The 15,727-nt window shown below is 44.5% G+C and overlaps 1 protein-coding gene across 1 annotated transcript in view; it reads left to right on the top strand.

The window, feature by feature from the left end:
- The first annotated feature begins 118 nt into the window (after positions 1–118).
- The window catches only part of LOC126543537 (phosphatidylinositol phosphatase PTPRQ-like), a 37,586-nt gene continuing 21,977 nt past the window's right edge, over positions 119–15,727 (top strand). The window contains exons 1-4 of the mRNA XM_055078051.2: positions 119–411; positions 1,764–2,072; positions 11,291–11,602; positions 14,906–15,229. Coding sequence (XP_054934026.2) covers positions 11,317–11,602; positions 14,906–15,229 — 610 coding nt within the window. The 5' untranslated portion in view covers positions 119–411; positions 1,764–2,072; positions 11,291–11,316. The remainder of the gene's footprint in view (positions 412–1,763; positions 2,073–11,290; positions 11,603–14,905; positions 15,230–15,727) is intronic.

The following is a 15,727-nucleotide window of genomic DNA, read 5'->3' as shown; positions in this document are numbered from 1 at the left end:
GAATGTGCTTTGTGGCCCTACGCATGGTTGGTCCACGAAACGGCTGCTGAAAATTATGTGTGGCTAATAAACCTATTATTGGCATTCTCTCGTCATCAGATCCAAGTGAACCCAAGAACATTAATATCGTCGTTAAATCGCCGTCCATCACACAACTCCAGTGGGAGTCACCAGCGATTGTACATGGCAGTCTAGATACCTACAACGTGAAAGTGTGCAAAGTGTTCACCACATGCGACAGAAAGGCAAACACTAGTGGGTGCATTGAGCACAGTGCTTCTGATGCATGGCTGGACTTCGAGAGCACCGCAGACACATCGTACTGTACACTCATCACCGCCATTGCCCGATGCGGCGTGGACGTCTTGACGAGTCCGGCAGCGGCACTGGAAGTTAGAACGCCTTTATTTGGTGAGCTCTCAAAGTGAAATCTTGGTTATTGCTTGACTAGCTATGGCATTTCGTCATGTGTAGTGCCGAGCAATCTCAGCAGACGCTAGAGACCGTGTAAACAAAGGATGTGAGGTAGATGGCGATCCTTACAGCAGTGCAACACATGTGTGCTCACAAACGCTACAATGCGATTAGTAGGGCTCGCCGATCCTCATGGGATTTCAGTAAAAGGTCTAGGTCGTTCTTGATGATGGCATTGCATTGTCGTCCTTCAAATGTAGCTTGTGACTTTAGGTGTCCTAAAGCAGCGCAAATATTATGCGTTAGGTGCTCGTATCTTACGCCCAGTAGACGTAGAGAGAAAAGGAAGAGGGTCTCTCGCACAGTTTAGGCGGGTTGAGAGAAAGCACGCACTACCGCTATGACTTTATTGGTATCAGGTTCATAAAGCTTATAGGTACGAATGCTGGTTCACCCGTCACAAATGGTGCTCGCATAATTCCGTGTCACTCTAAGACACCTTTCTCAATGTATCGTTTTAGAAGTGCAATACGAAATATTCAAAATAACACACGACAGCCTCCTTACTGGAAGGTAGAAGTGAACTGGTGGATGTACAACGTAGCTATATGAATTGCTTCTGGCTTTGCATTTGTTTAAAGGTGCACGGATGTGGGGCCGCCGCCCAGTTATGAGCGAAGCAAAGAATCTGTGTTATATAGGACATCATGCAATATGGCTGTTCTTTTATTAATTAAACAATCAAATGGCCAAAAGAAGATGCATGCGAAACAAGGCATTATAGCCTGCCGTGTGCGGGTGTTGTACTTAAACATATTTTTTAAATACAGATGTCGTGCTGAAACATCTGACTATTAAGTGATGCATGTGTATTGCCCTGCACAATAATGGTGCATTTATTTCTGCAAAGCGTCAGCTTTTTTAAGCACGCAATAAAGGGTAACGGCAACAACAGAATGAAGTAATCTCTGAAATATAATTGCATAGCTCCAGACTTGAAGATGGTTTTCGGCGGACGCGAAATCCTTGATTACAAAAGCAGGGGGAGAATTCCTTGATGGGTTGGTTTTATATTAAAATAAATCCGCAACATTTCTTTTATTATCGCAGTAGAAAATGTTTGGCGAGTGAATAAAATCTATGTGGCAGGTTGTTGAGGCTCATATGACTCTAGAGTATTTTGCTTCTGCATGCTGAATAAAAATGAACGTAAACTTAAAAAGCAGACTTCGTCGTTCAGGAGGCTCCCGCAGGGTAAATAAAAATTTAGTGTGTTGGCTAGTTTACGTTGACACACGTTAAGCCTATGAACCACGAATGCCTGTATTGAGCAGTTATCACGCTTTCAGACCTCCCTGACGTAACCAAGCTGACGTTACTGTCCGCTGCGAATAACTCCATTACCATTGCCTGGGAACGACCAAAGGCTCGCTTCGATTACTACTGGGTGTCCATTACCGACCATAAAGGCGAGAAACACAACAATGCTGGATCGTGCGCCAACGGCACAATCATTCACCCAGACCAGAACCAGGTCAAATGCACAAGCCTCGAGGCCTGCACCAACGTGACCGTAAGCGTACGTACGCACCGAAACGGACCGCCGGAGAGTACGTCCGTCGGAGTTGCTCTCCAGGACATATTTGTCCCGGGTGAAGGTGAGTATTGTTTTCGCAATTCTTTTGGGGAAATGGCTCGTTGTAAAGGCCCACGACACGTTGCTCAACGTCGAACAGCATAAAACAAGATATAATAAATCTCAAACGTACACACCATTGCCGCTTTGAGCTTTTCGTCTTAAAAATGCATAAAGTTCGCAATAGTTCGTGAGGATATAACAAATCTTGGCGCCTAACTAATGATCGATCTGTATGCATTTTAATGATAATGGCAGATGAATGTGCCTATCGTGCGAGCCAGTGGGAATGCACTAAGATCGGAACATTCTGTTCATTCTGGTTTGGTATCGACGATATTTTTAAAGCTTTTCCTTTGACAAACTTTTCTGCGGAATTAAGGTATGTCGAGCATATTTCCGTGCTCAATTTCCCGATAATCCTAAACAAAAATGACTCTCTACGCTTGTTTTATGGCACTAGCGGACACTCACTGAATGAAACACCCACTAATTTATTGAAATGATGCGAATGCTAGGAATCGATGGAGTGCAGAATATTAGATTTGTCTGCGCGACTCACTTGCCCATATTACACAATATGTTTTGAAGTATTCTCGAATTTTATTACAACCGCCTAATTGTTTCATTGGTTGACGTAATGATGTATACTTCCCTGCTGCTAAGAACCAGATTCTTGGTTGGCGTTGAAGCGAGAGGCAGCAGGAAGGTGAATTAGCTCGCTGCTGCAGGCGCCATGTTGAGAGCGGTCGTCTTAGGGGACGGGTCTCTTTGGCTAAGCTCCGACATGATTACGCTTTCAAAATGATTGCTTACAATCCGGTCTTTCCTGGTCGCACAACAGCATGCCGAAGCAAAGTCATAATACGGGATTCATGAGCGACTAGATAGGGTGCAATAGCTCTAACAGCTGCGGCTGTCGCCTTGCTACGTAGGACTTTCAGAAACCACGTAAACGGATCTGTAACGTGTAGTTCACGTGCTCAAATAATCAAGAGCATCACGCAACACGAAAACAGCGTCACAAACCTCTGCCGACGTCGTAAGTCTGCCAGCAGCTTTCTAGTTCTGTCGCTCTTGAAAAGGCCGCTAGCCATTTCATCGTTGTAACCATGCCGAGAACATCTAATGCGTGTGAAGATGAGATGCATTGAGCATGAGGAACATATTGAAAGCTTCATCGAAGGCAATAGGCGAGAAATTACTTTCCGACGAAACACCGGCGCCTAAAACGCTCCACCCATGTGCAGAAACCTGTGAAACTTGAACCTATCCGACCCCGCCGGATACCGCCGATTCCTGGCGTGCGAGCCGCTTCAAGGGAAATGCCCACGTGACCACCTTCTTTCTACGGGGGGCGATTTCTTAAATTTTTCTGAGTGGGGATCTCACAAAAAAGGCAAGATTCTGGCGGGGGAGTAAACTTATATCCCGTCGCTTTTCTGCTACCGCAGGTGGCAACCGGAGCAAAATTATGGAATATAGCAATGTTGCTCCTGTATAGCTGTGTAAAGAATCATGGCTGGGCCATTTCCAGGGAATATCACGTATAATTATTCTTATAAGGCTAATCTGTTTGCTGTGTACCCCAGTCAAGAACTTTTTTTGCCTGTTTGACATATTGAGAATTAGCAATAGATTGGTTGACTAGCTCTAATGCGACTCAGAGTAGGGAAGATGGAAATAAATTCTAGCACATATAAAGAAGTTCCTTCAAAGGCACTATATCGGCCACAATCGCTTTTCTCTTTGTTTTAAGGAAAGCGCGCTAATTGTAATAATAGCCATATAATGACGCACTTGCGCGCCGCGAGGACAGTGATCCCAGGCGTGACTCGCACGAACTAAGTGCGCTGAGTGCTGGGCTCGGCGATTGTGTGAAAGCGGACAGGCATCGCTGTTGGCGTGGGTCACCGCGTAATGCCACTTGTCGCTAGCGCGTGTTGCTACAAGACGAGGAAGTGCGCAGAAGCATTGAATAACGTAGAGAGCAGGACACCATGGAAGAAAATCCTCTTCACTTTTTAGGCGCCGGTTCCTGCCTTGAGTTTCGCCGTTCCTCGCCATCCTCGAGGTAAATGAGCGAACGAGCACAACGAAGCATCAAATAGCGACCGGGAAGCGCCGCGGAGGATGAAAGACGTCGATAGCGGTGAGAGCACGAAGAGAAAGTGGAGGAGGAGGGTATGGCGAAAGTGTGAGAAGAAAAGCGTAGCTCCGAGCAAGGCGTGTTCTGCAGCGACCATCGCTGCGGAATGGCGCCAGAGTAACGCTCGTCTTCCGCTCAGTGATGACGCCATTAATAAGGCATGCGGCGATAGCGTCCACTGATGCCATATATGGAAAGAAAGCGCTGCGTGAACGGAGGTCTGTCTGACGCGGTGGTCGTGAATCGCGCCGACGCGTCACCCACGCGCTGCGTCTCGCTATCTCCCGATTAGAAAGAAAGTCTCGTCACACCTAGCTCCATTCGCAACGTGCCACACGAGACACTGTCCGCACCAGCCAAAATACCGCGAAAACAAACGCGTACATAGCTGCGCTCAAATTACGCATTGATGAGTATTGTAATCGTCCGTGAATTTTCTATCGGTGAGCACACTAGTGTGTGATTAACGGCGCAGGCCCCAGGGGGTTGGTGCCTTTCGTTCTTTAAAGTCTTGAGCCGCAAAACCCTACGATTCATAGCTGTAGCCGCAATTACACTGTTGACTCACCTTCAGTGGTATTGACTTTGTTCATTGGAAAGTAAACTTTTGGTGCAGAAAGACTAGTCAGCGCGCAAGAAATATCTGCGGGCAGCTTTATTATTATTGTTTTTTTTGCCACTAACATCCAAAAAGTCCCCTTCAGACACCACACAGCTTGAGATGTAGTTTTTACGCTCTCTTTGGCATTCGTGAGCATTAATTCTGGAAAGATGCTGTATATCTGTTTTACCTTTGCCTTAAAATTTTAGTATATATAGTCAATGGCACCTCGTAAACAAGTTCTTTGATATAACCACGCAAGAAACAGTTTAAGGGCATCAGGTATGCCGACGTTGATGGCCTGTCCTCTCTCACCTGTTCCTTCTTACTGAATGTGTGCTGCCTCATGATACTTTTGTGGTGATGCGCCGATATTCACGTTTATTGCGTATATAAAATTAGCTGAACCATTGCGCTTCCCCTTATCTCTGGCCTATTGGCCTGCTGTGCTCTTATTAATAAGTACCAACTGGTCAAGAAGAAAGCTTTATTGACCCATCTTTCCGTTTCAGTAACGTGTCTCACCCCAAAATAACGCCATGATTCCTCACACGATGACAGATGACGTTAATGTCATCAACATTCGAGCCATGTAGCGGCACATTGTATTCCTGAACTCTTTTTAAAGCGAAAGCTTTATTGGCCGCGAAGTTGCGATTTCGCCGTGGCCGTGCTCCGAGGAGGCCCATGACGTCACACCGCGTTCCTCGTCGTTGCCTTCACCTCCGCTCGCGTCGCCAGCTGCGTCGCATGTTTCTCTATCTCTCGCTCCCTAGTCACTATTGCGCATGAGCCACTAGTAGCACCGAGCCACAGGTGCTCCGCCGCTGCGCAGCGCCGCGCCTTTCTTCTGCCGCCGTTTGGTATGACGTCACACCGCGTTCCTCGTCGTTGCGCTCGCCTCCGATCGCTTCACCAGCTGCGTCACATGCCTGATAACATGTCGGAGGATTGAAAAGGAGAGCTTGCGTGCGCCGCAACCACAGTTGAGGCGGCAGTATGGACGGCGACAATTCTGATAAGCATGAGCAAGCCTGGAACCGACATCGGATCGAGATGAAGAGGAAACGAATCGCCCAGGAAACAGACGAACAGCGCGCCGAACGACTGGCTAAACGCCGCAACATAGCTAGACAACCAGACTAATCTGGACTTGCAATCAAGAATAACCAAGGCTAACCATGCTATGCCTTAGCTTTCGCTACGTATATCCTGACATTGCTGAGCTAAGCCACTGCCAATTTTTTTTATTTAGCACATGTAGTTGCCATTCCGAGACTACCATTGCTTCGGCTGTATACGACATACACTCTCTATTCTATCGGTCCACTCTTCTATGGCACTGGCTTGCAAAGTTTGCTGATGAGTATGTAGGCGTGACGAGGATATAAGACGCTGACGCAGCCACGCCTGTGGAATGACGAAAAATAAACGATGCCAATGGGACAACAGAGTTGGCATAACGATGACGGCATGGCAAATGTGAGATGTTGATTTTTAAATAATGACCGTCTTATAACGACGGGAACGTGACAACGACGACCTGACGACAATGAGATGACGGCGATGGCGAGTTCATGACGGCAGGACAAAAGGATCACAAAGCTCCAATGACAATAGTGGCACGACGAAGATGGCACGAAGGCCAAGATAGGACAACATATACATGATAGTGACCGCCTGGCAACGACGCAGTGACGACGCCGGTATATTCATCATTGAATGTATCAATGAAAACGGTACCACGACGATGACGTAAAATGGGGTTATGCTACAGGACTGATGGCGATTGTAAATATAGAGCAAGACGACGACTTTTTGACGACGAGGGCATTACGAGAGTTGGTTGTCTAAGTTGGATTGACGATATGACAACCATTGCATGATGATGACTTCATCAGGGTGATACAAGGGCGATGATGGCATTGCAGGTCTATGGAGTCATTGCAGGGACGACGACTGTATCATGAAGCCAGTATGACTACGATGACGTGACCACAATAGGATGACCAGAGTCGGTCGACAAAGCTGCAGCAATGATGCTGGTGCGATCATTACGGCATGACATTGAAGGCATGACGACGATGGTCTCACAACGGCATAACGGCAGCGACTTTCTGCCGACTGTGCATTACAACGGAGGCATAATTATGATAGAATGACTACAGTTTGAATACAATAGAAAGACAAATACAGACTGACATCGATGAAACAATGTAGGCGGTAGGATGACGACGGCGCGATGACAACATTAAGACCACTTTGTGACGAGGATGACATGACAACCAATGCTTGACGAGAGTGGCATGATAATGTTACAATGTCAACAATAGGACGGCCATCATGGCACTATGACGCCGGTCTGAAGACGAATGCAGAAAGACTGTGACGAAGACCGCGTGACGACAACAGAGTAACGATTATTGGCTGACAAAACTGAATTGCCTACGATGCCATGACCGCGACCCCATTACTACCACTAGGACAAAACTAGCGACCCAAGCTGTTAGCCAACTTGGGTGTTTGGGTCGGGGTTCAAATACTGAAAGCTGGGCGATTTGGTAGCAATTCAATGTATGGTTAAACGTTTGACGATGGTGGCATGACGACTGCCACATTACGAAGCAGCAACAGTGACGATAGAACGACAACCACGGCATCATGACCAAGAGCACATACCTGGAAGCCCAAACAGGTAGAAAACTTGGGTCTTTTGGTAGGCGCAAGCTCAAAGATAAATTACATAGATAGATAGATAGATAGATAGATAGATAGATAGATAGATAGATAGATAGATAGATAGATAGATAGATAGATAGATAGATAGATAGATAGATAGATAGATAGATAAGTAGATAGATTCAAAAGGGTTGAAGTAGACAAAGAATGCTGGTTGCGTTCGCAAAGGTAACATGCACGCTGTCATTGCACAGAAGTTTCTCACAAAATGGGCCCTGGTGTCCCTGGGATGTGCATGAATTTTATCTAAGTATTTGTCATGCACATATCACCTTACATGGGAAGCGTTACATACTGTGCTCGCCTAATAACTTGTTCTTAGCTTTATTTTTACGATGCAGCTCTTTAGACATTGTCACTGGCTCCGTATCAAGCTAGACATTGTCACTTGCCTCATATAAAGCTAGGAAAAGCTGTTAGCTTAATTTACGCCAATTTCATGCGAAAACAAACTCATTTTCAGCTGGCAAGAAAAAGTCAGAAAAGTCATTTTTCTTATGAACGCCATCGTTATATTGTACAGCTAAACATATTTTTTTTCCTTCTTTTCGGTGAACATATCTAATGAAAATTCCTAACCAGGTCAAATGATGAACAAGGATATGATGGAAAACTTAAAGCGCAAGACTCACTTACCTCCCTTCGCCAGAGCAAGAAGCACGTTAAGGCATCCACTGTTACAATCAGCCATACCATAAACGCAAGTTTTAGCAATGCCATCGCTGTGCATGGACATTTCCGTGCACTGTACGCCGGCGTCTGCGAAGGTGTTAGCCCTGCTTCGACCATTGTTGCGGAAGCATCCTCGGAATTATCCTGGACATGTGGCCGCGGCATCGCGTCTTCTCTTGTGAGGTACAAATTCCCGTTCGTGTATCTTGGTTACGCCGGGCTTTGCTCTCTGTAACAAGGGGCGTAAGCACCAATACACTTATAAGGCAGCGCCTGATTTTATTCATGCTGGTTTAGCATAAGCATGCAGTAATAGCGCTACAAGGAAAGCCGTTGTGGTAGACGACCTAATTACTTTCATGATCCAAAGTTCTCCAGCGTACACGTAAATGTAAGTAAACGCATAAAGCGTTTTTTTGCATTATGCACCAATCCAAAAGGGATCACCGCGGTCGGAAGTTGACCCTGCTACTTGGTTTACTGCACCAAGACAGCCATTATGTCCCTCATGGGTGCTAATCTAAATCGCTGCGTTAGTCTGCCTACCCCGCAGCGGGAGGCTACCTTAAGAAAATTCAAATCATCGTACTTCCTAAACGTAAGCAGTGTTGCGTGATCATAGCTCTGAATGTAAAATGTCAAGAATAAAGAACAGCCATTCTGCAAACTGGCTCATCACCATACGCAGGGTAGCGCATTCAAGGCTATTAAATCACTCCTAATATCTCCTTAAGGAATCTCCTATATAATTTCATACTTTCCCCTGAAATGGCTGTTTAAGTGACGTCAAGCGCTCATCTAGCGCTTGTGTCTCCAAGACTAGAGTCTGCGGTCTGGCGAAAGGATCTAGAAATATTGAAAGGTGGGCGGGCCGAAAAGAAAGCACCCCACAACGCAAATATATCGTGAAGTCCAGGTCGAGAAGAGATGTGAGATATCGGCCCATGACCCTTATCTTGTACGTGTTCTAAAAGCTCACGCCTTGCTTCGTCTCACGTGATTGTCGTAGGGAGCGCCGATATCGCGGCCTAGGCCAATCTTGGCCAATCGCGTGAGGTAAAACCGAACATCGACTTTTCAAATGCGCACAAGATAGCGGTCATAGTATCGGAAAGCGCTAATGTAAATGGCAAGCCATTAGAAGAGGACTAAAGGTTGAGTTTTTGCAAATAGGTGCGATAACTCGTGGTCGACAATAGTAGACGAGATGCACAATAGTAAATATTCACAGAATTCTCTTGAAAACAATGAATAAGCGATACTAAGGCAGCTAGTAAATGCCTTACTTTATTATAATTTAGTAAATATACAGGATGTTGTGAAAGCTGCCGGACACAATTAATCTACACATTATGCACAAATATGTTCTATTTATTATAATCAAAACGAATATTACTGCATTTTCTTGCAAATATATCTTCCAGCCCAGTGCTGAAATTGCCAGGTAACCCAAAATTAGTAAACATCAGATCAATGTGGCCCCACTTGTGAACTTCGCGAGGAAATAAAAAGATGAATATTTCAAAAATGTCATAACGGTTAGCGAACTCTGCCATGGTGCGTTTTTTACATGACTACGAGACCGTGGAGAGCAGAGTTATTTAGATGGCTCAGCCCTAAACTCGTTATAAATCAAGTGATATACATAGACAAGCTTGCTTTACTTTCTCCTCGCTTTTCATCGCTTCCCATTCAATGTAAACGCTATTTTCTAGGTAAATCTTTCTCAGAAGCTGTAGACAATCATCACCTAAGCCTTCCCCTCCCGGAATATCCCACAAAATTTCGCCGTCTACGTTGTCATACGCCCCTGTAATGTCTAAAAAGGCCGCATATAAAGGTCTGCTTTTTACTCTTGATATTTCAATACATTGAGTAAGAACAAATAAGTTATCATCCAAACGCCTATCTATTCTGAAGCCATTCTGAAGTTCTCCCAAATGGCATTATTATCTGCCCATGCTTGAAGTTTTAATTTGACTGCCTGCAGTGCTAGCCTCTATATAACCTATGTAATAATGGTCAACGGTTTATACGAGCGAATTATATCTTTCTCTCACTTACCTTTATAAATTAAATTCATTCTATTTTGTCGCCAACTGGCTGGTATTCTTCTAACTTTTAAGGTTTTTTTCCATTGCTTTCACCAGGGCTTCCTTACTTACTGGTCCGAGTTCATTATGAAGCCTAACGGGAAGCTCGTCTAGCCCTGTGGCTGTGCGCTTAGGAATTTCCTCTTCGCGTTTCTTCCAGTTGAAATTGTCAGCACCAGCTCCTTTTCGATCTGGTTCTCTTTCATGCTCTTTTTTTCTTCAAATACAACCTCGCCATTGCCTTGGAAAGATTCGGCTGTTGTTTTTCGAATGTAATTTATTGCCGGTTTCTCTTCCAATTTGTTTCCATCTTCGTCTACGGTAAGTTGTTGTGCGCGCAAACCAACGCCATTAGGTGTCGGTGCAAGCTGCCAAAGAAAGCCCGTGACACACCTCCTCCACTGAGGGTGGGTGGCCTTTTCGGCTATAGAACAGCCAAGTAGCACCCACTGCTACGAAAAGCCAGCGACGTTTGAAAAAAAAAAAAACAAAGCTTTTAGCAATTCGTCGGCAATGCTGAACCACTTCATATTGCAAGGGCAGTATTTTTATATGGAAAAGCAAAGTCATTCAAATACATGCCTGCACGAAATAAGGGGAATAATGTGCCACATAGAAATGTCTTGATAAAGCCCAGGGGACAAATACTTTTCGAAAGCGTAGGACATGTGTGTTCATCACTCGTTCTTTTTATATGGTCGCACCGAGTTTCATTAGCTTGACACCTTGGGAATGTAGAAGCTCACGATTGACAGTAGGAAGCTTGAACAGCGAATGAGTTTGTTTATACTGATGGTGTTATCGTACACGACGACAGACACGCACGCACGCACACGCGAAGCACACGCACATAAACACGCACGCATGCATGCACAGACAGGCGCCCAAGACGTACCCTGTCGAGCAGCTGCATTTTGGCTATGCCTTACTTTCGCTTTGCTGGCACCACGAATTCATCACTTCGTTCACTTGCTGCTTTCTTTCAGAGCCGAATCCACCAACGAACATTACGATGTTCCCAGAATCACCGTCGCGTACTCGAATACACTGGGACTACCCGGACAAAGTGTCGGGCATTATGACATCGTACAATGTGAAGATATGCAGCACATTTGGATCATGTGATCGAGCAGAAGGCTTCAGTGATTGTACGGAATACACGACCTCTGAGACATGGACAGTGTTTGACAGCAGAGAGGACACTGCGTACTGCGTATTGGTTACTGTAAAAACACGGTGCGGCGTTGACGAACTAAGCAGCCGGCCACTTATAGCGGAAATACGGACGCCGCTCTTCGGTGAGTTTCTAATTATATGTCATGAACAGGATATTGTTATGAAGGCACTGTACCTTTCATGTCGATACGGTTCTCGCCACTTGACAGCGAGAAATGATGAACAGAAAATTGCAGCTGGGTCCGCAATGAAACTCGTACATGTGTTTGCATACGCGTAATGCATTCTTCAACTGCTCTGTTCTGTAACTATGAAACATTCAAACCTACAGTTCTCCTTCTGGGCACAAATGCAACAATAACAATAACCTAGGTCACATATTGGCGTTCTTATCGACATGCGTAGAAAAGTTTGTATTACTGACCACCACACTTACTCATAGTTCGTTAACCAGGAACAATACAGCACATGACTACCACTCCTTTGGAGGTTCGGTTCACAGGAATGCTGAGGTAAATATTCGTGATATGATGGCAGACATTTACTGTTATGAGTCATCAAGCTTGTTTTAATTTTCTTTTTATACGAAGTAGCTTAGTTATTTCCCAGTACTCACTAGAAAAGTAAACGTGAGAGCAAAAGCACGAACATCTATTTCTCTATCTTTGAACAACATCGTAACAAGAGTAATTATCTTAACAAGACTAATACCAATTGAACAGCTACCCGTCTGTTTAAAAAAAATACTGGTAACATTTCCGACATTATTTTCATCAAACGCCGGCCTTTTTGGAGGATAAGTGGTACACACCGCCAAAATTTGAATTGGATCTCATAATAATTAAAGTACTTTTACCAAGCAGTATGAAGCCGGAATAAATTTATTTATTCAGAATCCACAACTCAGGCCGATATAACATGCTGCGATCGTACGCAAATTCACGTTAAGTGCGCTTGAATGACGAGCGTAGGGGTGTGGATGGGGAATAGACACGAGGTTTTTGTTTCCTTGTGCCAGTACTTAAATTTTGAATGCTCTTTGAGGAACTTTGTATGTTCTAATAAAATGAAGAAGTTTCAACTCAAGGCATATAAGATTAAGAGGTAAATGTAAGAGACATGCACTTCATCGAACCGGAAGCGTTAGAGATCCAAGGGCTAAACATTCGAAGGGTACTGTAGGACGCCCGCGATAATGACTCAAACTATGACTCATGAGATCCGTATAATACAAATGTAACTGTGGTTGGTCATGGCCGCATTCTTTTTATGCAGAAATATGAGGTGCGATTTCTTTAGTATAGCTTAATCAAGCCACGAGCATTTGCAACGGCGAAACGTGAAAGTTTTACTAGGCAGAACAGTTATGAGGGCGGTATATTCGATAGTTGCATTCATTTTTTCTTTATATTAGTTGTAACAATTGCATGTTCTCTACATGCGAACTGCTGTTGTGGGCTTTTTTATCTCCGCAATCTTTTCGAAATTATTAACCAGTTTTCTTGACATTTAAGTAATACGTGCCTGTAGTTGCATTTCAGGTGTAAGAACAGGGATTCCTGCTCTAAGGAAGTGCGTTGCGGCATTGGTATAGGTTGAAGGTTGATTCGGAGTATGGTAGCTCGTACTTCTTTTCGAAATTATTAACGAGTTTACTTGATATTTAAGTAATACCTGCCTGTAGTGGCATTTCACGCGTAAGAACAGGGATTCCTGCTCTAAGGAAGTGCGTTGCGGCATTGGTATAGGATGAAGGTTGATTCGAAGTACGGTAGCTCGTAATAAAGATACGTCATTTGTTTCACGTACGAAGTAATTCATAATTCATATTTCTATGCTTACCCAACGCAAAAACCGTGCGTCACCTAAGACGAAATGTGGACCGATCCATGACGTAAAGCAACACCAGACCGTTCCGCCGTGGAAGTGAAGCATGCTTCAACTGCTATGATCAGTGACATGAAAGTGCACACATAAATTGGAATCATGCATACAGTTTTGATACAGCCCGCTGTAGCGAGCGGCTTTACCTTAGTGCTGGTTGTAGCTTCGACGTGAGCGAAGCGCAAAGGACACAGCGCTCAAAAATCTTTTAGCACACACCGCTTCCTTCTCATTTAGCAGATGGCTTGAAAAATGTGCGCCCTTATGTCTCTCATCAACGCCAAGCGGCGAAAACACAGCGCGCGAAGCTATCAACAGTCGCCACTGTCTGCATCGCAGATCGCGTTCAAAAAGAATGCGCCCTGCTCATAATGGTTCAACGCGGATTGATAAGGTGTCAAGGAGCGATACCAGCGTTGAATGACTGGAACGCCGTCAGCGCACATGGCGCGGCCACCTGCAGTACTTTGCTTGCCTCACCAAGTCACCTTGCGCCGGCATCCGCAGCAGGTCGTGTTGCCGCTGCGCGGTCGTTTATACCGGTCGTATCATGTTTCATTACATAGATAATGGTACCGGGCTGCGTGGAGATGAGGAAGTGGTGCAATACTTACGCATAATTAGACTACTCCCAGAGGTGTTTCTGCGTGAATTATTTTTTTTCTCTGGTGCATGTAGACAGGTGCAAACTTTAATATGGTCGACTTCATATGGTAGAGAAACAAATACACCAACGACAAAGAGGACAAGAAATTGATGTAAATCTTTGTTTATGAAGACATAGTCAAAGTAAAGCGAAAATAAATATGTAATGAAATCTGTAACACGGACAGAGACTCATGTAATCGCATTCTTCCTGATACGTCGAGATGTGGTATTAACCTGCATATGAGTACTTGCACGAATCTTTATTTTTGGATGTTAGAGCTTCTCATATGAACATAGAACCACGTACTATTTCAATACCGCCAGTATTCTGTCCTTACGGTCAGTGAAGGGCTGTTGCAAGAGTGTGCCTATGCAGAAGTAGCAGAAGTTATTTTGACTAGATGATTTGCTAAGGGCTGAAACATCCCATTTCCAGCTTCGAATGGTTTTTGATGCCGTTATTATTTTGTTTAGCGCTTAAAAGTTTCACAATGTAATAATTGCATTGCTACTTATTCTGCATATCTGTGTCTGCATGCATAAAGGTAGGTACGAAATTTTAGAGATACCTCATCGTACGTACTTCTGCAACAGCAGATAAATGATGCGTGAACATAACTGCCTCACAGCGCGCTTCCTTTTCACAATTGAAGCAATCTATGTATGATGAGGAAAGATTCTAGGTAACAAGGCGCTCGCAATTGAACTAAATGGTAGCTATAATATAGCAGCAAGTAATACAGTTGAAGTACGTCATTAGTTTGGAGTTGCATTATTGCATCGCTGCATGTCACATGCACTTTCATTTGAAATCCTGGCATATAGCAGGCCTTGACATGCATTTAAGGCCCATTATCCGTGAATGTCATATAAAGCAGTATGCGTTTTTTCAGGCCTGCCTGATGCAACCGACCTGAAGTTGCTATCCGCCTTTGAAAACTCTGTGACTGTGGCCTGGGAAAGGCCACAGGCTCGCTTCGATTATTATTGGCTCTCCATTGCGGGCGACGAAGGTGAGGGACGCGGCGGTGCTGAAAAGGAACGCATTGGATCGTGCGGCAACGGCACGATCATTCACCCAAATCAGACACGGGTCACATGCTCAAACCTCGAGGCTTGCATCAAAGTAAGCATTACCTTACGCGTGCACAGAAACGGACCACCGGAGAGTACATCCCCCGGAGTTAGCCTCCGTGGGATCTTTATCCCTGGAGAAGGTGAATATTGCTTTCACTGCCTATAACTGCATAAGTCTTCCTCATAAATGTTACAATTCAGAAGTGAAAGTACTTGATTGTGCAAAACGAAATTTTCTCTTAAAAGTCTCCTTATTTTATCGTTTAGATATTTCTCGCTCGTGCTGAAACAATGTGTGGCACTGGTCATCAAATTTTTTTCTTTGGCAATTTTGGCTGTCGCTTTAACAATGATTTTTTATGAAGTGATATCGGCACTCGCCTACATGTCAGTGTTGCTACTTTCATAGTGGAAGATAGTGGGAGGGAGAATGAGGAAAGGCCGAAAGGTTAATCAAGGTTTAGACAGATGTGCTGCCTCACATGTGCGGAAGAGAAAAGGGTGAAACAAATATAAGAATAAGAGAAGCAGAAAGAACGTTATTTTGTGCATTCTAGTAGATGCATGTTCACTCATATTGATGATGATGAGAATACACTTAGAATGCTCATCTAGTCTGCGTCGCCTTATAAAGCACA

Source organism: Dermacentor andersoni, chromosome 10 (genome assembly GCF_023375885.2).
Source record: "Dermacentor andersoni chromosome 10, qqDerAnde1_hic_scaffold, whole genome shotgun sequence".
NCBI lineage: Eukaryota > Metazoa > Arthropoda > Arachnida > Ixodida > Ixodidae > Dermacentor > Dermacentor andersoni.
This window is presented reverse-complemented; position numbering and strand designations above follow the sequence as displayed.